The sequence below is a fragment of the Oxyura jamaicensis genome, chromosome 2 (genome assembly GCF_011077185.1).
Source record: "Oxyura jamaicensis isolate SHBP4307 breed ruddy duck chromosome 2, BPBGC_Ojam_1.0, whole genome shotgun sequence".
NCBI lineage: Eukaryota > Metazoa > Chordata > Aves > Anseriformes > Anatidae > Oxyura > Oxyura jamaicensis.
In genome coordinates, this window is record NC_048894.1 from 20,695,397 (window position 1) to 20,718,276 (window position 22,880).

At 36.6% G+C, this 22,880-nt stretch overlaps 1 protein-coding gene and 1 long non-coding RNA gene across 2 annotated transcripts; one reads left to right on the forward strand and one right to left on the reverse strand.

The window, feature by feature from the left end:
* Positions 1–22,575, forward strand: NSUN6 (NOP2/Sun RNA methyltransferase 6). Its single transcript, XM_035319482.1, has 13 exons — positions 1–117; positions 1,701–1,875; positions 2,640–2,748; positions 4,152–4,307; positions 5,955–6,034; positions 7,283–7,392; positions 10,105–10,258; positions 11,888–11,969; positions 14,251–14,370; positions 15,293–15,437; positions 17,250–17,398; positions 19,285–19,410; positions 22,343–22,575. Exons 3-13 carry the CDS (start codon positions 2,674–2,676, stop codon positions 22,553–22,555), a joined length of 1,410 nt encoding a protein of 469 aa, XP_035175373.1. The 5' UTR covers positions 1–117; positions 1,701–1,875; positions 2,640–2,673; the 3' UTR covers positions 22,556–22,575.
* LOC118163021 lies at positions 19,745–22,410 on the reverse strand. The gene is made up of 2 exons (XR_004748788.1): positions 20,735–22,410; positions 19,745–20,440 (listed from the first exon to the last, which is right to left on the reverse strand). It is a non-coding gene; the product is annotated as an uncharacterized LOC118163021 (long non-coding RNA).
* Positions 22,576–22,880: the final 305 nt, after the last annotated feature.

Below are 22,880 nucleotides of genomic sequence, written 5' to 3' on the forward strand. Positions count from 1 at the left end.
CGTTGCCATGTGCCTGGTTGCCATGGCGACAGCCGCGCCGCCGCCGCCCTGAGGAGCTCCCGCCAATCCGCGGCGGCCGCAGGGGCGGGACTTCCTGCGGCACTGGCGCGGCGGCAGGTGGGGGCTGGCCGGGGGGAGAGGGGGAGCGGGACGGGCCTGAGGCGGGGCCCGGGGCCCTCTCGGTGCCCTCAGTGCCGGGGGGTGGGGGGGGGGGGCGTCAGGAAGGGAGCCCAGGCTCCGCTTCCCCAAAACCAGCCCCGGGCTTGTGGGGATGACACGTGGAGCCTGAGCCGCAGCCCCGAGCGGCAGCCGCCGTGTTTAACGTTTCCGGGCTGCTCTCAGTGGCTCTGGTCTTCTGGCTGCGCTTTTTTTTTGCAGAATCGCTTCTCGGCTGTCGCGTTCAGCAGGATGGTGGTTTCTAAGGCGTTCTGGCTTTCCTATTTTGGCATCAGGTTTCAAACCACTGAGATTCTGCAGCACTGCAGGCTGTTAAAATTGTCCTGTTTATTTGTATCGTGCCCCTACCCGTTTGTAACACCTGTGGAACTTCACCGCGCTTCTGCCTGTGCAGTGCTTTGACCAAGAGTTTCTGGTTTTGCCCACCTGCCGGCTCATTTTTCGCGGTATCGCTCAGACACGTTTTAAAAATGCGTTAGAAACAATTCCTGTCGCCAGCACGCTGTCAGATCGGTTGTTGGTTTACTAGGAAGTAACTGCCGTCGTGAGATCACTTCAACAGCAGTGTGGGCTTCTGTGGTTATCATCAAGTGCCTATTTCACGTCTTAAAATGATATAAATTGGATGTGTTGCTGCCAGTTTTCAGGTGACTGTGTAATTGTATTGAGGTTTCCAAATCTTTAAAAAAAAAATCGCAAGAGTAGGATATTTTAGAATGATAACTTGTTATGCTTCTTAAGAAAAACTTCCCAAAAGTGAACCGTATGTCACATATTCTTATCTTTTTTTGGTGGGGGAAGGGGAACGCAGTATAGGCATTCGAGGACAACAGCTCAGAGGCACGATATGTCAGATTTTCTGAAAATATCCAGACTGAAATTTGGTAATTTAGGTTGTAATATGAGCTATTGTAGGAATAATAAATGTAGTGGAAATATCAAGGTAAATTCATTGGATATTTTGTTATATTCTAAAAAGAAGTTAATTAACTCCATTACAGCTTATTTGTTCTGAAGGCTGCTAATGGTGAAAATAAGGCTTTGAAAGCCATATCTATGAAACTGGAAATCTTGAGCTCAAAGGCAAATTAAGGCTAAAAAGATAGCATTCTTCTGGCATGAAAACATCAACTGAATCTGGAATGTTAAGATATTTTTGAGAGTTTTTTTTCATGATAAAAGTGAGAAGTACCTCTTATTCAGGCTTCTTATTTAAATTGAATAATACCCAACTTTCCAATGTATGTTCATGAAGTATGTTTAAGACAATGAAAATTTACTATTTCAGTACTCACAGTTCATTGGTATGGACAGAATAAACCTCACTGAGTGTGTGGGGTTCTCATTTTCGTGCAATTTAAATTGTTTTACATAAACTATTCTTAGGTATTTTCATTTCAGACTAAAATGTGTGCAATCTTTAAAAATACAGACAATGCAAGGGTGGGCAGACAATTTTGGGCAGATAACTATGTTTAATTACACAGTTTTTTTATTACACAGTTTTGGTTTTTACTACACAGATTTATTACTACAGAGAAAAATTACAAGGAAGTAAAAGGTGCTTTGGTGCTGAGCTACAATAGCTGGACTTCTACTTCATAGCTGGACTTTGCAGAAGGAATTAAAGCAGCATCTAGAAACATCCTGTATCTTCTAACCATGTAATCATTCACCAGACAGCTTGAAGATTTTCCAGTAAGGTTCAGCAGATCTTCTGTTGCATTAATTCTTCACTAGTCCTACTGTGAATTAAATAGAGAATCAAGAGAAAACTGACTTATAGTGCTTTTAAGTCTATATGGAAAAAAAAAAAATCTTTGTCCCTAGTCACGTTGGACTAGGGACATGCTTGTTGCCAGTTACGAAATTTGAGTCATTTGAACTGAGGAGGAAGCTTAATAAGTTAAGCTTGAGAACAGAAATCTGACAGGCAAAAATTAGAAATAATCTCTAAAAAATGAGTAGATATGATGATGTAATTGAATAAAAGTTTCAAAGTTGGGACTCAGAAGTCGAAGCTAAATTCCTCGAAGTGAGGAACCCTTGTGAGTTAATCCTAGGAGTAAATGGCAAGTTGCTCTAAGGACAAGTAGAGGAACTTTAATGGGACAGGATTTAGAGGTGGCAACACCTTGGGGTTTCAGACACCGATACAGTAGCCTTGGAAGGTATGGCTGGGAAGGATATGACAACCAGGAAACTGGTAACATTATTGCAATGAGAGCCTTCTGTGCTGCAAATGCTAAACATGCTGCTTAACCTGTGCTGAAATCTAATTAACAATAGCATTACAGTCATAATCTGATCAATATCTATTTTACTCAACAAGGTAAAATTGCATTGTCCAAACAGAAGAATCAGAAGGCTAGTGCAGCTTAGTTTGTTACATATGTCTTATGTTACCATTGTAAACTTAGAGATTCTGGTAAGAACTGCTAAGAAAATGTTGCTTGTTTCAGATCTCTGCCAGGAGAATTTAAACATTAAAGGAAGATGTCTTTTTTCCCCAAAATATCTTTCCATCGTGAAGTTGAAGAGTATCTCACTAAAGTGTTCAGAAATAACGAGGTATGTGAAGTAGATACTGCTACTATTCATCAGCAAATATACACAAATTGAACAGTGTTAATATTCCTTCAATTTAATATTTTGTTTGACTATTGCTTTACAATAAGTTATTTTCACATTTGTACTGGGTCTGGCTGGGATGTTAACTTTCCCTGCAGCAGCCCATACAGTGCTGCGCTCTGCACTTGGAGCTAGAACAGCAGTGGTATCACACCGGTGTTGTGTCTGCTGCTGAGAAGTGCTGGCACAGCATCAGGACTCTCTCTGACCCTCCTAGGGGGTGGGCAAAAAGTGAGAAAGAAACATCAGCAGGGCAGCTGACCTAAACCAACCAAAGGGATATTCCATACCATATGATGTCACACTCAGCAATAAAAGGTGGAAAAAGGAAGAAGAGGGGTGGGGTGGGCTCTCGTTGCGAAAACGTCTGTCCTCCTCCCGAACACCAGCTACGTGCGTTGAGGCCCTGCTCATTTGTGGGAAGTAGAGAGTAATTTCTTTCCTCTGCACTTCCACATAGCCTTTACTTGTTTTGTTTAGTTATTCCCTTTCCCCCTTCCTCTTCCCCTTTCCCTTTTTTTCCCTTTAGTTGAATTGTTTAATTAATAATAATATTTCCTTAATTTTATATATATATATATATATATTTCCCTCTTTAATTAAATCATCCTTATCTCAACCCGTGAGTTGTTCTTTCCTTTACTTCTTCCCCTCCTCATCTGAGGAGGGGGAGTGAGAGAGCGGTTGCGGTGTTCAACTGCCTAGCACGGTAAAACCACCACAACATTAGCCACAGATTTTTAAATATAGTTCAGTTTAAAATACAAAATTATTCTTTAGGACTGTTGGGTCAAAGTAACATGAAATATTTAAACCAAACAGTAACTCTGAGGCCTCAGATTTGAATCCTGCTGAAGAATGGTCACAATGGAAATTAACCAAATACAAATCCATAATATTAAAGAGAAAAACTGTCTTGCCCCAGTGCAAAATCAAAAATACTATAGACAATTTATGAATTACTAATGTCAAGGGACACAAACATGTTGTTTTTGTATATTGGTTTAAGAGTTATCAATTGATAATTTTGAATCTGCTTGTCCATCTCTGGTGTATTCTTTCTTCGGTATCGCAGAGCTCACTAGCAGTTGACTTTGGTATTTGCTGCAGCCTTTTTGGAATCGTCTTGCTACTAAGACCGTTTCCAAACAAGTCCTCTTCAAGAAATCTATAAGGTTGTCTCTGGGATTAGACCTCTGTTTCAGAGACATTCCTCACTACTGCACACTACACAACCATTGTTCCTCCATTTCTACATAATGTTTATGTTTTTTATAGAGCAAGCGGTTGTTGTGTGAATCTCGTTAATACTTATTTTAAAATGTATCTTCTTTTCCTCTCAGCTTATAACTGCTTTAGGTGCAAAGGAAGCAGAGAGTAAATATCAATGTCTGTTAAGTCATCTATCTCATCCACCAGCTTTCACAACTGTTAGAGTCAATACCCACTTGGCCTCGGTGAAACACGTGAAAAAAATGCTGTTTGAAGAGATCCGGAAGGTTTGTGCAATTTCTTTGTTACAGCAAAAATAACAAGATTTTTCATCTTTTGCATGATTAAGAGAGCTTTTCATTACTGGAAGCTATTCCTTAGCTTAATACGTGTCGACTACTATTAACATTATACAGTCACATTGATTTCCTGTCAGCATTAAATGTTAAATGAAAATTCATTGTCTGGCAGGATTCAGCAGCTAATACATCCACAAAAAGCAACAAGAGAAGGAAAAAGACAACCAAGTCTTTTTTAGGTGGCAGATACAGACCTTAGATAGGATTGGGATATTTCTGTAGTAAATAATGTACAGGCATCTAAGTCTAGAGAAGACGGTAGAAACAGTTGAAAACTGTAGTTCAGTATACTGTGTCTTAACTAGCATGTTTAGAACTTATTTTTAATAAAGATTAAAGGAGATTGGATGAATGTTTCCCTGCATAAACTGTTTAAGAAATTAAGAGAATCTACATGTTGAAGAATCTTGCTAGAGTGATGCCCAGCAGCTGTCATGATTTTTCTCCTGTTTTTTAATCTTTACATATTTTTCATTTTTACTTAAATATTTGGTTGTGTGATAATATGTAAGCTATAATGTTTAAGAATCGCGTTATTTGGAAACGCAATCCTAGATCTTTATTTTGTCTTAAAAAGATACACTTATTTAAGTAAATTATTAATGCTAGTGGGTGTATGGGGAGCTATTGGATGACAGGAGCCAAGATGTTTCTCTGATGCAGAGGCACTTGACAGCATTCTGTTGGCTAGAATGGTAACGAGTTATGCTAATTTTAGCTTGATTTTAGAAATCTGGAAATTGATATTTTGCTTTGAGGGAACATGCTTTGCTGAAAGCTGAATTAAAAAAAATGGATTTTCATAAACTCTTTATATTTTTAATTATGGTTATATTAGAAAAGGAAATGACACAACAGTTCTTAATAAAATTATGCACATGGATTGTTTTCTTTCTTAAGAGAAAATAGTTATTTATCAGATGCAAACTAATTTATGGCTTTGCATGTATTGGGCTTCTATTTCAAAAGCCTTAGACAAGGAGACATCCTCCTTTTAAAGTCCAGGAGTAGTTTTAAATTGGCAACCTGTCATTTTTTTTTATTTTGCAACTATACACACGACTCAGGTCTCAGTAAACAATCAAAGTTAAGTTGAAAACAGAAATAAAAAGTGTTCCAGCGTGGCATGTATAGTGCAACAGACAATACATAAATTGATTTTTACTGTGATTTATAATTAATTACATCAAAATAATAACAGAGATTAGACCCAAGTTTCCCTGGTGGTGTTAGTGTGACCTGGTGATAACATGATACAACTTTCCTCCATGAGAGAATAAAGACAAATGGTAGGGTTATGAGTGTCAGGACACAGTCCCAATCCCTGAAGTCAGTTCTCTCAGTGAATCCCTTACAGCCTTGGTACTTCTCTGTTTGTTCGTTATTTGGTGTTTTTATTATGGAGTGTCCCTCCCAGCATAGCATTTCCCCACCTCTCTCAACTGTTTTCACTAAATTTGTTTTTTGTACTCTACAGCTTTAAATTCTGAATGGAAAAATAGTTTTCAGTCTAATTAACTACTTAAATACTACTTTTCATTCTTAACAAGTGTATGTTTTTTTTTAATTTAACAGCAATTTAAAGGAATGTGTGTTCCAGTTCTTGAGCACCCAGAACTCCAGGACATCTTAATAATTCCTGCCATTGGACCCAGGTTTCAAATTTTCAGTCTTTAACCTTAGTGTGTCATAACACATACTTTACATACACATTTCTTGTTAAACAGTTAACTAATTTGCTATAAATAAAACTTCTTTATATTAAGACCTATTAGACAGTCAAACTGGGTGAGAGTTTTAGTCCTTAAAAGAAAGCATAGGGATGTTTTTTTCCTTATGAGATAAAGTTTTTATAGGGAAAATATAACATAACTGCATTCTCTCTGGAAAGCCAGGTAGGTGGTTGACTAAAGAATGTAACTTTTTTTTTTTTGAGGGGGCGGTTGGGAGGGTGGGGAGGAGGAGGTAGAGAATTATTGGATATAGTAATAGGATATAAAGTTCATTTGTTATAAACAAATAGCTTAATGCAGTGTTTTCTTCCCCTGAGATCAACTCCAAAGCAAGCAGTAGGGAGACTGGCATCAATAATGCCAAGAGGACTCTTGAATAAGTTTTATCCCCTACAAAATGACTATTCATTCTTCTTTCTTAAGCTATATATTCCTTTGTTGGATCTGTGTTTGCCCCTAGGAATTTTTTCATGATTTTATTTAATTAATTGATGAACATTTTATTTAAATTATTTTCTTTGTGAAAACTAACATATCATCTATCATTCAGTTTATATCATTCAGTTGTAGAGATTGGTAACAAGCTGTTTTAGTTAGTAAATGCGACACATTCTAAAATAACATGTAATGCTTTTTTTTTCCTTCATTCACATCTAATTGTCTTTTGTGGCAAATTTTTTGAACATTCTATTCTTTTTACACTCAAGCGTTTACACGTTAATATGTTTGGGTAACTATCTTCTTCATGGTTCTTATCGGCAAAGTTCTCTGCATCTGGCTATATGTTTATTATAGAAGTACTTAGCAGTTGTTAAACACTAAGTCACTTTACAGTCATCTGGCCTAGGATGACTTTACAGTCATCCTAGGAAGGGATAGAGATTATTTCTTGAAACCAGTACCATTTATTTGTATTCCTGTATTAGGTTTGTAATAGTGGCAGAATGTGTCTGAATCTGATTTACTTCGGGGCTGTTTTTCTGTTTGGCTCTGTACTTTGATTCCTCTTGGACGTAAAATGAAATGTTTACGTTGAATACATGATAATATAGAAGAAAAAATATGTAACTGACACCCAAAAAAAAAAGTTATGAACCACATAGATTATTTGAGGGAGATATATATATTTTAGTATTTTAGTTTTTTGACTTAACTATATCTTGTTTTCAGGCGGGATTTAAAAAAACATGAATCTGAAGTCATTGTTGGAGCACAGTGTGGGTATGCAGTACTTCGAGGAGCACATGTTTATGTTCCTGGAATCATATCTACCTCAAGATGTAAGAGTTCTCTAAATACATCTAGCTAAGATTTAATTTCCAATAAATAGTGCCATTATTTTTTTTCTTCTGTTCACAGTTGAAATTAATCTTACAGTTTTATTATAGTGTAAATACACATTTTAAGTTTATTTAGCTTTTGCTAGAAAATTTCAGTATTGTTGTGCTATACTTATAATAAATTATATGTAATTATTTCTCACTTGCATTGTTACAAGTTCTCTTTACAGTACATAATTGCTAGCTGAAGTATTAGTTCTCAAAGATTTCAGTTTGTTATATTTATTTAAAAATATGTATTTCTTATAAAATTTAAATTTCTTATTTATTTAAGACATGTTTAAAGTAAAATCTGGCTGGCTTTTTAGTGTTTTGTTTTTTCTTTTACTAGTGACGCTTTCTAATGTTGTGGAAAAAAAAAAAAAAAATGTTTCCACAACAGATACATCTGGATAGTAGCTGAATGTAGGGTGATAATTTAGTAAACAGTACTTGAAGATGTGTTCTCTCTTTATGTAGCCGTGAAGGCACTTGACTTTATGATCCTCTCATATTCCAAGTTACAGATCTACAAAAATGGATTTTTTTTTCCCATTGGTAATTTGTTTCTTACCATTCATCTCTTTTGATTTGAGAGATCTAGTAGAAACTTCTAGATGAAAAAAAAATCAATTTTAATGTCAGGTTCTTAAGAAATGGAAATTTCTGTTTTTCCATCTATCAATGCCTGTTAGACAAGATAAAAGAAAACTACGTATACATGTTCAGTGTTCAGCAGCCTATTTATTTTTTATTTAAAGGTCAAATTAACTTTATGTGAAACTAGTTTAATTTTGAATGATTCACCTCATTATTCTATTGTAATGAGATGTACTGATGATCATAGTCCTTATTATTAAACAAAGTGATTCAGGAAAGCCTTTTTCCATCCACTTAACTTCATTCTTTTGCCAAAAAACACATTCAAGAAGTTTTCAGCATGTGCGTAAGACTAGTTCACTGAACAGGAATGTTTATTAGTCTAGGACTTGCTAAAGAAATAAGTATATTTGTGTAGCAGTTGTTGAAAACACTTATTTTGCCAACTTCATAAATATTAAAATCCTTCTTTGAGTCAATAGTGATTTATCATAATTGCTGCATGTAATTCTTCATAAAACCTCAAATTCAAAGAAAAGAAATGATACTGTAACTAAAACTTTAGCAACGCTTCAGGAGAATTGCAGATTTGAAAATAAAATAGAAGGGCATGCTCCTGCAGGCCAAATATAATAAGGCCATATTAAGCATAGATAGTTTTAACTAGGGAAAATACAGCAAGAACAGACATTTAATCACTGAACTAGCAACCCAAATGAGAGTGAACTAATTATCAAAGGGGGGAAGGGAAGGTGAGTTTAATTTATCTAATGACATTCTAAGTTTAATGTTTATGAAATACCAGTATAAGCTACCCAGGTTAACAGAAAGGGTAGTTATCAACAGAGCGTGAATTAAAATCTTTTTTTGCTTGAGTACTGGAGGGGAAAAAAAAAAAAAAAAAAAAAAAAAAAGGCAAATACTGTGCTTGTTTGATGGGTTAAATTGCTGCAAAATTTTGTTCTGTGAAGATTAAACAACAGTAACAATAGTTACAAAAAAACAACAGTTACAAATTTCACAAAATGTTTTGTGTCATGTATAAAAGGAAACTACACATAAACACATACGCACAAAGGAATGTTCAGTGGCTATCCAGCAGATACTACCATTTAAGAATTCAGGAGGCTACTTGAAAAGTAGAAGAAAGTATTCCCAAATACAGCTCATGGAATTCTTGGGAAGCTGAATTGTCATTCATCTTATTCATCGCATCTTCTGATTTCACCAGCCAATCAGCTACCTTTGAAGTGTTGTTTCAGAAAATTGTTTATTGCAGTTAGTGGGGACCTTTATTTTTAAGCATGTTTTTACCCAAGCACTGCTCATAGAGCTTCCTCACTATTCTACAAAATCACCTAAACCATCCCTCTTTCCCATCTATTTTTTTAATTCCAGCTCAGAAAGCTCATTTAAGTCCCTAGAACTATTTTTCAAGAGTTTTTGTATACTTAAAACTTAACTGATCTGCAGGGTTTTAATTGGAGAAGTAAAACTTTTATAGGATTACGAGAACAGCAGTTGCTGTAGAGGAAAGAGAGCCATATTGGAAAATTTATGTTAACAGAAATATATAATCGTGTATCAAAGCAACAGTTGGGGATGAGCAGCTGTGGCTATGTTCTACCTAGCTATTGAAAGACAAATTCAGTATTACTGCCTTCGTGAAGTAATTGTCTCTGGGTATGAACCAGTGTGATTTGAAGTACTTCGGTGACTGGAGTACACTGAAGAAGACTGAATCCTGAAGAGTGTGTTTAAAACTCCTGGGTGACCATGTGGTGATAAAAATAAATAAAGTGAAGGTTTGTCTAGCCTCTAAGAATCAAGTCATGCTGTCTGATCTGTAATCTAGCATCTGTTAAAACCTCTAGGTAGTTGATAGCCATTCACCATGTACACTTTTCAAGCCTAATGCTGGTTAGCTGTTTTTTTTTCTTCTATTACACTAAGACAATCTAAATTATGCTGTGATACAGGAGTTGAAGTTATGTACTCAAAATCCTAAAATACTTGGTCACTACTGTCTTGTCAAGTATAAGATTAATCTCAAAATTTATTTTCTTTGCCCAGTTATGAAAGCTGGAGATCTGGTCTCAGTGTATTCAGACATTGAAGGGAAATGTAAAAGAGGAGCCAAAGACTTTGAAGGAGTCAAGGTTTTCCTTGGAAATGGGGTTTCAGAACTGAGTCGCAGTGAAATCTTCAGTTCGCGTGGCCCAATGAAGTAAGTGCATAGTAACTGCAACCTATACCTACAGCTTTTCAAGGGGAAGAGAGAAGATGGGAAGGCATTTTAAAATGTTCTGTACCCTGCGTGAAAGCTAAAGTTGGCTTTGACCCGTGTGGCATGTAGGCATTTTCAGCATTTTGGGGGAAGCATTAGCTTTTGAGAAAATAATAGTATTGTCCCTCCTGCTGTCTTGTCACTTCACAGCTAGGGTAATGGCAATACGATGACTCTGGCTGCATGTGAAGGAAATCCTAATTATGATTAAAGTTCTACAGTAAATATTAGCAGATAACACATTTAGTTGCATAATGGAATCCAGATAGCAGTTTACTTGAAAGACAGGAGGAAATAAATGGAAGGCTTTTCAAAATTTGCTTAGCATATTACTTCATTAATATAGAACGAAAAAACATTAGTACAGAACAATCTTTGGTAAAACTGTATTTTGCTAAATTCTTCTCTTATTTGGATGCAACAGAGCTGTAGCCTTGTCCATTTCTCTATCTCCTAAAAATATTTGCAAGGGTGTTTTTTTGGAGGGTGAAGGGAGCAGGTCATATATCTTTAAAAATATAACAGCATCTGCCATGGTAGTTATCTAATTAAAGAATACTTGCTTCTCTATTTTGTATCCAAAGCATATGGCTTGTTCTTCTGTTGTCTAAAATGCATACAAAAAGCAGTGTATGAAGAGTGTGACATCAAATTAATGACTGAAGCTATATATCATAAGAACAAACTACAAAAGATATAGCAACAAAGATAACACTGTTAGGGGATTTTTGGTGTATTAGAGCTTAAACATAGTAGACATAGTTGTATTATATTCTTGTGGCGTTGTTGACATAGACTGGCAGTATGTAAGATTTGTAGTCTGCAAGTTTGCTTCCTCATATCCTTCCTTCTTGTTGTAGGACTGTGCAGTGCATATACAAAATAATAATCATTCTTGTTATCTTCAGAACTCTAGAGTATTGTTTCCAGGGTCAGTTTTACGTGTTTGTTTTGTTAGGTTCTTTTTATTGTTGTGCGTTCTCTTCTATATTTGTCCTAACATAACAAAGTTATGGCAGAACTTCATCCATATTCAAAACTTTTAGGTTGCTTCTAAGTTTAAACCTTTGTTTTGCAGGTAAATAAGGGTTTTGAAAAATATTTTCCCTAGTTATTTGAACGAAATCTCAGACAGTCTAGAAAAACAGAGGAAGATCTAAGTAGGAAATAATATGCTAGTGCCCTAATGCATACCTGGCTAGCCAAAAGCAGTTGTGGATTGAAATTAACATATTTTAATCTGTTTTTATGCGTTTTCTTGTATTGTCAAGACTTGGATTAGATATCTGTTTGTCTCATGTATAGAACAGATAAATTTTCTTTATGCATTTTTTTTACAGATAGTTCCAATTTATAACATAGTAGATTTTGTTACAGTTTACCCAACTTAATGATGTCATTATAAAGAATATCAGATTGCTAAAGTATTTTTCTTAGTCATTTTATAAATGCTTTCTTTTTTGCAAGATTTTCTTTCAAGTTTATGTAGATAAGCACAATGATTTTAATTTAATACTGTTAAAAATGATAAATCTGAGTTCTTGAAATAACTTGTTTCATGTTTTTCAGTGGGATGGGCATCAGAATGATAGAGCCAGTCTACCTCAGTCCATCCTTTGACAATGTGCTCCCTAGTCATTTGTTTTTACAGGTATGATTTTTACAAAAATAAAAATCTCTACTATTCACAGAATAATGAATATCCTCTGAGCACCCATTGATAGTGTATTATGGAACCTAATTCACTATTTGGCTTTAAAGAAAACAAAGCACTGAAAATGAACGTAGTATCTACATGTAGCTAGTTTAATCACACTGATTCTGATATATTATAAGGGTCTTCAAAGTGACTTCAGAGATACTTAAAAAAGCAAAAATTCTTTTTGCACAGATATTCCACAGAACTTCTAGCATTTTGGAATTGGCTTATGAACTACAAAATGTGAGCTTCTTTCAGGGTACATCCTTCTGTAGGTAATGAGGAAAATCTCCAACTATTCCATTGACTTTAAGCTATATTCCATTGACTTAGAGAACTTGAGACTTAAGAGAACTTGAACTTCATTCAAGACAGCTTTTTCTTTTGCAGCTTTAATGCTACTTTTCCCGCCCACAACAAATCTGATTAAAATATGCAGACATGACAATGGGCCACCTGTGCTATGTTGAAATGTAGGATGATGAAATCATGGAACTTTCTAGTTTTCTTAGATCAGGTAAATTTCTTAATTTCAGTTTGTTGAAATAATAAATAATAAAAAAAAAAAAGAATGCTTCAATTAGATATGGAGACTATGCCAATATTTTTTTTTACTCTAAGTATTAACATTCCTTGATTTTTTTTTTTTTTTTAAAAAAAGGCTTTTTCTTATTTTTAAATGGAATTTTGTGTATTTCACTTTGTGCCCTTTGTCTCATGTCCTATCACTGAGTAAAACAGAGAACAGTCCAGCTCTGTCTTCTTTACTTTCTTCCATCTGTCATTTATATACATGTGGATAAGATCCCCCTGAGACTTCTACAGGCTAAATGGTCTCAGCTCTCTAAGCCACTCCTTTCACGCTGGGTTCTCCAATCCCTTAAACATTTCTGTGGCCATTGGGTGGATCCACCCCAGTATATCCATGTACTGGGAAGCCCAGCACTGGACACAGCTCTCCAGATATGTTTCACCCGTGCTGAGTAGAGGGGAAGGATCACCTCCCTTGAACTGCTGGCAATGCTTTTCCTGACACAGCCCAGGAGGCTGTCAGCCTTCTTTGCCAGGAAGGCATGTTCCTGGATAATATTCAAATTCTTGTCCACCAGGATCCCCAGTGCCATCTCTGCAAAGCCGCCTTGCAGTCAGACTCCAGCCTGTGCTGGTGCATGGGGTTATTCTTTCCCAGGTGCAGGATTTAGCATTCGTGTTTGTTGGGCTTCATGAGATCTCTGTTAGTCCATTAATCTGCCAAGGTCCCTCTGAACGGTAGCATAATCTTCCAGTTTATCAACTACTCTTCCCATTTTTTTTATCCTCTGCAAATTAGCTTAGGATGCATTCTGTTCCATTACCCAGGTCCCTACTGAAGAGGTTGTTAGCTGGCATTGGCCCCAGTGGTAACCACTGGGGTACACTACTATTGACTGGCTGGCTGGACTTTGTGTCACTGATCACAACCCTCTGAGACTAGCTTGTCTGACAGGAATTTGCAGTGTGAGAGATGAAAGCCCACATATGATAGTGATAGTATGTAATTATTGTTCATTTTCTTGAATGCTGTAGCATGGAACTTAAGAATGTGCTAAGCAAAGAGAACATGTAGTAAGGTCACCCTTAAAAGATTTTTGTACCTTTGTGTTCAGCCACGTTAGAAAAGATTTTTTTGGAGTATTTCCTTATTTTGTACAATGCAATATTGTTCACACTGTGTATTACTTCTCTTCAGCATATCTGTTCAGTTAATACAATTAGTAGCACAGCTTCTCAGTACCTTAACTGAGCAAGTTTAAATTCCTGACTATTAATCTGATTGCTTGATATTAAACTACACCAATATATTCATAGAGTAAATGTTCCAATATACCAGGTTAACATAAAATATTTGTAATATACAAAGCCACTCTGTCTGCGGTAGTATAAGTTTATTTTATTTTCATTTTTAGCAGTGTTGTCTCCCTAGTCACGAATCCTTACATTTCAGTCATAGATACTCATGTGCAGCTTTAAAGCAATATATATATATATTAAAACAAAGAGCCACTGATGATTTCAGACATCTACTGTCTCTTTTACATAATCACAATATTTAATTCTGTTTTAAGGAACTGATAGCAATATCTTAAGTATCTTCACAGTTGAATTATTTTTTTAAACATGTTCATCGTTCCTTAATACAGGTCTTGGTACAGACCATAAGATTTGAATTGTCCCATTTTTGTTTTTATGATAGAACTTGCCTTCAGTGGTTGTGAGCCATGTTTTAAACCCTCAACCAGGAGAGAGAATTTTGGACATGTGTGCTGCACCTGGAGGCAAAACAACCCATCTTGCAACATTAATGCATGATCAGGTAAGATGAGTCATTAGGCATTTTCTGTCTCAATAAAGAAAGTCTGACCATTGTTCATTTTAATAGCATACTTCACTTATCTCTGTGAGAATGCACAGATAACTTAGGACAGCAAGATGCTAATATTTGCACATTCTACTTACCAGTGCGTTTTGTTTGTTACTGAAATGGGCACAAACTACCAAAACTCACTCTCCCATTTAAAACCTTATTTGCTGTAAATTGAAATCAAACATTTCAACAGGTTACTTTTTGAATGTTACAGACTTATGTATAATGGAAGACTTTGTTTTCCTTGCATGCTACTCAGGAATATGCCAGGTTCATGAAACTGATGATGTTTGGAAATCATGGGTTACTGCTGTGTGCTGAAAGAACGTGTGGCTTTAAAATTGGAAAATAGACAGTATAAAAAATACTGTCTAGAGCCTAGACCATACCACCATTTTATCCAGATGTCTTTCAGGAAATTGTTCCAGTAGTGGCTGGAATGGGCCAGATGGGGAAGATCTGTTTCAGTCTGTTCTTGTTCCTGAGAGACTCTCAAGAGAGGGAGTTATCTTTGTATATCCACAGTACAGCACGTGCAGTAAATCCACTTTTTTAGCAACAGACCTAACTTTCAAGCACCATCAGATGTTAATGTGCATGTGCAGTATGTTGAATGGTGATAGGGAAGAAGCAGTGGCACCAGGTCATCAAGTGCTCGTATAAGAGGTGATTTAGCTCATGAGAATGAGGACTACTGATTTGGCTTTGCAGAACGAGGACTACTGGAGGATAGATTTAAGAATAGTAACATTCTTTAGGGAAAAATAAGCTTCATTCATTACATTGCTTCAAAGGAAAAAAATAAATCAGGAATTGCACATCCACTTAATCCCTATGTTTTTTATTTAAAAAAAATCATTTTTTTTTTCAGGGTGAAGTAATAGCAATGGACAAGATAGCTAACAAGGTCAAAAAAATTAAGCAGAATGCTGAATTGCTACAGTTGAATTGTATTAAGGCATTTTGCTATGATGGAACAAAGGCACTTTCAGTTGAGAAGAGAGAGGATGAACAAGGTAAAGTAAACAGCTTGAGTAGTAGTAGTATTTAGAATAAATAATAATCTTTTTTTTTATCAATAGTATTAAACCTGCCACAAGTCCACAAGTTTCTGAAATCCTGGCAGATAGCTAGGTTGCTTCAGCACTGTGCATATCCTATCATTTTTTACCCTGTTGTGATTATCAGCTTCTTCATAAAGTAAATACAGAGCTCAAACTAACCGTCCTTATCATAAATTAATATGCTCAAAAGAAATGCATTCCTTTTCCAGATACTGTCAAAGATCGATGAAGCCTTAAACCTTCTTTCATGAAGATGTTTAACCCCATACTCTGAATTGTTTGGCTTAGACGGAGAAATAAATTACTTCTGCAGAATTGTTTGGTTTTCCTGACTCAGAAGCCTCATCTGTAAAATGGGGTTATTAATACCTAACTCCCGGGTGTATTGCAATGTTTAGCTCATTAATGTTTGTTCAGCTGTTTAGGGGAAAGTTCTATAGAAGCAGAGTGTATTATTTTGAGTTCTTTTCATTTGCTTTTCTGTGGACCATATTTATGATACCGGTTCTGTTCCCATGATGAAATGATTTGAACAGTATCTGCTGTCTAGATTATTTTTAGTTTGTTGTGCAAAGTATGCTGTTCTTTCTCACTCTATCTCATCCCAGTCACTGGTTAGCCTAAGTAGGGATCAGGTTGCATAATTCACCTTCCTTGTCCCCATGCCTTCTAGTTTGTTCCTAAAGATACTTTTTCTTAATCATCTTTGAGCGTAAAATATTGTAGGTGGTTTGTAGCAGTTACACAGATGAACAAGAGCTAGCTAAAATACTGAGAGATCATGAAAGCTATTCTGTACAGCCCTCCAATTATGACATATTTTGAATGTTGTAGTAATGAATCAGAGGTAGATAAATTGGTAGTGCCAAAATAGACTCATTTCTGCAGTGCTGGAACAAGCTAGGTAGCGGTAGTGTGAAGTTACCCACTGGTTTTCACTTGTGACCTAGCCTGCATATCTGAGGGACAGAAGGAAAAAAGGAGGCAAAGCTCTCGTTGGTTACTCACAGATACATATATGGAGCCTAGACTTTTGTCTTGGTAATCCTGAGCTGAAGAGTTTCTCCAGCACTAAGACAATAGAAACTTTTGGGCTGTTAAGACAGTGCGATTTGGAAAGTTGAAAGGATAGGTTTTGCATCTATAAGTTGTGTATTCCCTTATCTATCCAGGCAGTATTCAGAAGTAGTTCTTGTCTTCATATCACTGTTTATTAAATTGTTCTGCTGTGGAGGAAGCATGTGTATTACATTAGAACTTGTAATATTGCACATTATTATGAAGCGCTTTATGTTCCATATGCATCACAGTCATTATCTAGACAATCCAATTATGTTACTTCAGGCAGTCTTAAAAGTTAACTACGGGCTTCTCTCACTAAAGATTTACACACTTGTTCATTCAGTTACGAGCTGTCTGTGGTTCATAACAACCTTATGTACAGCTGGGTACCTAGCACCTGTGACCAATTGTGTTTCAACAGATTTGATTTTTACATTTTACTTTCAAAATATTAAAATTTAAAAATATTGCTGTCTAAAGGGATCATCTACTGTTTGAGCTCCCAGAACGGTAAAACTCTTCTGTGAGATGAAATCTACCACAGGCAGTGCTGAGGCTTGTCTCTAACTGTGATCACTTTTGCAGAAACCATCTACAGCACTTAAATGTTTTGTGGCAGGCAGGCAGTAATAGCTTGTCATTATCTGTAGTGAAATCTGAAGGAAAGACAACCACATTTTACATTGCTAACTGTTTTTACAGAAGGACCTCCATTCTTACCAGAGTCATTTGATCGGATTCTTCTTGATGCTCCGTGTAGTGGGATGGGGCAGAGACCAAACATGTCTTATTCCTCAACGTTAAAGGAAGTGATGTCTTATCAGCCGCTGCAACGCAAGCTTTTCACTGTGGTACGTATTAATCATTGATTGCTAAATTAAATTGAAGACAAATAGTTCTGCAGTGTAAAACTTACTACCCTCCTCCCCCAATGATGCCTCATTTTCCCTACATTTTCAGCAGTTTGGTGTTGGGATGTAATTGCCCAGAACCAAAAATTTCGAAGTTCTTTCTATTCAAGGCAAATGGAGTGCCAGAGTTCCATGAAAAAAATCCATGAAACTATTTGCCATTTTGTAGTATGTCCCTCTTTCTGAATATAAATTTCATGTCAGTTCTTTGCCCTTTCCTAGGTCCACTTTCTTTCATTCCTAGTTATAGTTCTTAGCTGTTTTTAGATCCTATTCTTATTTGCTATAATACTACAAACCTTTAAGTACTAACATCTCTTGTTTATCAGAGGATATCTTTGCTAAGCTTTTCGTCTTTCTTTGCTTTCCCAACTAAAGTTTTTTTTTTTCTGTCACAAAGTCATCAGCAGTTTTTAGCTTATCCCTAAATTTATTTGAAGAATACTGAAGCTTATGCATTTTGCCTCATTTCCCAGCAGATCTTGTGCTATCATAGTCCTTACGGACCAGTAGTTCCCAGAATGCTTGTTCTTCTGCAGATGGCTTCTAGGGTGCAGCCTGCCCCTTTGAAGCTCAAGTATCTGAGTAACTTTCATCAATTGAAATCTACCAAGTTTTCAGTTTCCTATTCTCCATACACCAAAAGATTTCAAAATATTTCTTTTTCTTAGAGGAAGTAGTGCAGCTTTCTTTAATGCATCTGTAAATTTGGAATTTCCTGTTTTAGAGCTAAACCCAACATCATCTAAGACTTTGTTTTCTGATAGCTACAGAAACTGAGGAATTCCCAAAAAACAAATCACATGGTGTTCTTTCAAGATGTTAGATCTTTGAGGATTTATTTTCCTCTTGCATCTGGTGTTGTGTTGAACAAGTTAAATCATAGCTGATGAAGTCAAAGAGAAGGAGGAAAGTTGAAATAATTTATGTTCATTTAAATATTTATAAAACGAGACAGTGCTCTCCAGTCTTTCATAAAGCCCCTCCTTTAAGTAAAGATAGCATTCAATTAGACTTTCAGCTCTGTCGTATCTGCTGCTGGGTAAAGTCAATTCCTTGAAGCATGGGAAAGATATGTGTAAGACATAATAAATAAAAATCTTTATATTTGTTTTTTTAATCTTTCAGTTTTATCCATTTTTGTTTATAGTAATTGGAAGGATATAAGTCACAGAGCAGGTTAAAGTACTTGCTATGCAGCAGCGTGGACTCTTGCAACTTTGCTGCATGTAACTCTCCTGCAGTGGTGCGGTAAGGTGCTATATGGGATATGGGAGGCAGTACAAAGCCAGGAGGCCATATTACAACTTCCCTTCCTAATAAGAGAGTGGGTGGGCTGATGCTGAAGGCCAAGATTCCACGATGATTGCCTGCATCTGAATTATATGTATTCAAAATGAATCACAGCTTGAAAAGCAGCATAGATATAACTTAATGCCAAATATGTGGAAACAGCTGACATCTAATATCACTGATAAAAATAATGTATATCGATGCTTGGCAACAGGTGATGAAAACAGAATGTGTCTGTCTGAGATAGGCAGAGCTGTACAAATAACAAATCTTACAAGGTGAATCATCTCAGTAGCATTAATAACCTGCATGAGGTATAATGCTGTTTTTGAAAGAAAAGCCTTTCTAATCCATGGGATCCTTTAATGTAGTCTCTGAGAAGAAATAGCATCCTAATGTCTATCTTAGACAGAAAGATATGAGTTTAATTAAGTGTTAAGTTTTAATAATATAGCTTAATGGTTTTCTTGGTTAATGTTGCTTAATATGCAGCTTGTTACATTTAAATATAAACCTTTGTTTTTTCTCTGCAGGCAGTGAAATTGCTGAAGCCAGGAGGTGTTCTTGTGTATAGTACATGTACGATTACACTTTCTGAAAATGAGGAGCAAGTTGCGTGGGCCCTAGAAACTTTTCCATGTCTCCAGCTTCAGCGACAGGTACTACTATTTACAGGATAATTCACAGAAGCCAATGAGCTTGTTTTGGCACTGTAAAGTTATGCAGTGTATTTACTGTCAATAAATATCATTTTTACTGCAGAGAATTCTAACTGCTTGAGATAGAAACAATGCAGGAATTTCTGAGACTCTGCTAAACCTATTTGCATGTTTAATTGAGCTTCACTTAGGGAACATTAAGTAGTTTCTCACTGTGTACTATGGCTGTTTTGATTTGTACAACAATCATTTAAAACATGAGAGGGATAAAAGATAGTTCAGACAGATTAAAATTTATCTTGCTATTCTTTCTTTATATTAATATATTTTACTCTCTGCACGTTAATAGTAAAGGTGAAGTAGTTTTTTTATTAAAGCTCCTGAAGTAGTGAAGACTTACATAAAGCATTGGAAATAAATTGGAAGAATGTGGTACTTTGAGAAAGGAGGATTTTATATGTATGAGAGCCATCTTTGTGTTACTTCAAGAATGAGGGAATAAATTTATTTCAGGCTCAGTGTCCCAAGACTGTACCTTGTCTTTTCTGGAGCCAATGTCTAACATAAAGGTGTCTAGGTACGTAGTATATAGGGAGATGCTAGAATTTTTATCTATGATGTATACATTTCAAAAATATATCACTTTTATTAGTACCTCAGAATAGTTTATTATCAGACCATATGTGGCTCTCTTCTCTTTTGCTATTGTGATGTGTTGGAGCGGGTTAGTTGTTAATCATCAAGGCTTTGGGGAAAAGCCTAAATCTGGTACTTGTTTAACTTGTAATTCTGTAATGACTTGTCTTAAGAAGTTTAGATGCATATTTTAACTGAAATTAAAAAAATACACAATTGGTATACAATGAGAAATTATAGGAAGGCTGCTAAAGATTTGAGAGAACTTAAGTTTTTCTTGGAAGATTTTGTATGTCAGGGTTCTTCTGCCTGTTGGTACAAATCTAAACTTTCCATCTATTTCTTCTCAGTATTTTTCAATTCAATCTGTTTCAGCTGAGATTACACATTTTACCTAACAGGATAGAAATTCATACTCAGTAGAATGACAAAGCAAAACACAAGCCCTATTAACTTAATTGCAAGATTTTGATTTCATAGACTTGATCTCTCACCAGTAGTATGTCTTGAGTTTTCACACAAAAAATGGCATCTATATAAAAATTAAACTTCTGTGTATAGCATATTTTAAATAAGATACTGGTTTGTTTACCCACAGATCATAGTATTATGAAACCAGCTCCCTAGTAATGTAAACTAAGGTGATCTTTTTCAATGAACAGGAAGCTGGAGTCTAGGGCTGACTTACCTCATGGTCCTTCATTTATTTCCCATGTTCTGTAGTCTCTCAGTGGACACCTGCTTTACCCAGTCCACTGTTTCCCATGTTCTCACTTTTGCAACGGGTCCTGGAATCATGTTGTGCAAGGCAAAACAGGAGATGGAGCCATTGGTGTTGATCTCATAGGTGGAGGTTACTGCATGGCAGTCGATCCTTTGTGCAGACTTACTGCCTCTCAGGGATTTACACACAGGAGATAACTGTGTATCAGCTTAAATGCAGTAACTGAACTGGAAGGAAAAAGAAGGTAGAGGAAAAAATTGGTCTTTGAATGAGCAAGTCACTTCACCTTTTGTAATATTTTTGGTAGTCTTTTACCTTTCCATCCTTCAATTTCATTGCTTAAGTCACTACCCCTTGTCTCCCTTTGTGTGTTTTCTCAGTTTGCTACAGGCACCTCCTTTTGTCTCTTACCTGGAAAGCACTGAAATCCTGTTGAGGGAAAGCAAGAGAAGACTCAGGCTGCAGCCTCTCAGCTGCCCAGCTTTAGAGCACAGTACATGGTTAAGCAATTAGCTCGCATCATGTGCTGTCTGGGTGAGCTTGTGTGTCAGCAAAGTCTGAGGGCTCAAAAATTCTCTGCTCTGCTGCATTATAGACTACACCAGACTAGATTTACAAAGGAGATATTTCTTTTGATATTACGTTTATGGCTTTTTTTTTCTCTTGAATTCTTGGAGGAATGACCCAGCTAAGAATTAGATTTTTCCACGAATCACCATATTTATTAAAAAAAAAAAAAAAAAAAAAAAAAAAACATAATCAGAAGATGGCTGTGTCTTTAAACACAGCTCTTCTCTAGGATTTTGATGCTAAATGTCCTCTCCTAAATTGAAGAACACTAAAGCTATTCTTTTCTTTCTTACTCTGTCATATGCACATGTAAGGGGTGGTATCAGTATTTTCATTTACCCATTAGTCTAATTACATAACATAGAAAACCCGATGCTCAGACTTTTTTCTGCAGCATCATCATCTTCCAAAATGCTGCCTCTTTAGGCAGTATTCTGGAGTGGCACTTTCAGTCTCTCCAGTTGAACTTTATAAGGTAAAGAATCCAGATATTTCTACTACTGTTACTAGGTGTATTAGTGACTAAGGGATCACTGGTTTTGACAACTTAGAGCTATTAGTATACAGAAGAGCTTCAACACTTAAAAGTGAAAAAAAAAAAAAAAAAAAAAACCTTTCAGACATATTGGCTGGTGATAACAGCTTTCTCATGATGAAGGTGATTTCATTCTTGGGCGATGAAATGATTTGGATCTGTGTATGTACCTGTCCTCACTAAGTGCCCCAATCACTAAACTACTGGGCTAAAGGGGCTTGACCCCACCACCACCTCCTCAGCAGTCTGTGGGTCTGGTGCATGTACTCATACACACAGCTGCCATGTTAAGACAAGAAAAGCAGGGCCACATGATTTCCAACTTTCCCCCTCCAGTGTGACAGATACAAATCTAGCTTGGCCGCATTAAGAGGTAGGCAGCTCTGCATAGCCTTAGAGGAGTACATGTAGGAAACCAGGAACTTTTTACTGATGCAGTAATTTGCTTTTCTGTGTCACTTGCAAAGGAACCTCATATCGGAGGAGAAGGCATGAGGGGAGCTGGACTGGCCCTTGATCAGCTGAAGCTGCTGCAGAGATTTGATCCAGCCATTGTGACCATACAAGGAATGGATATTAAAGCCTTGCAAGATTCCCGGGAAGATGATTTGATTTCACTGGCAAATAAGGACTGTATAGGATTTTTTATTGCAAAATTTATTAAATTGAACGGTAAATAAGCATGCAGCAATACAACCTGGAAAGAAATACCTCTGTGAGGCTGAAGTGTGGCTCTTGGTGCTGCGCCGTTGCCAAGCCAACAGGCTGACGGCAGGGTTGCTCTGGCAGCCAGAAAAGCTGCCAGCTGCTCTGCTGGGAAAGGGCCGCGGGCTGCGGGAAGGGCCCGGTCATTTGGGGTCGGTTTGCTTTCCTGACAGCAGGTCACTGCTTGAATGACAAGCACGTTCAATCGCACTTTAGTCTGTTGGCTCTCGCCATGCGAGCAGCTTGGCTAGCACAGGAAATGCAGGAACAGGGTGGGTTTTTTTTGTTTGTTTTTTGGCG

Excerpts from the sequence above, each read along its gene's own strand:
- NSUN6 (XM_035319482.1), top strand. The coding sequence starts at position 2,674 with ATGTCTTTTTTCCCCAAAATATCTTTCCATCGTGAAGTTGAAGAGTAT. Across the intron at positions 6,035-7,282 it reads ATTCCTGCCATTGGACCCAG|GCGGGATTTAAAAAAACATG; the intron begins GTTTCAAATTTT and ends TCTTGTTTTCAG. Across the intron at positions 15,438-17,249 it reads GAAGAGAGAGGATGAACAAG|AAGGACCTCCATTCTTACCA; the intron begins GTAAAGTAAACA and ends CTGTTTTTACAG.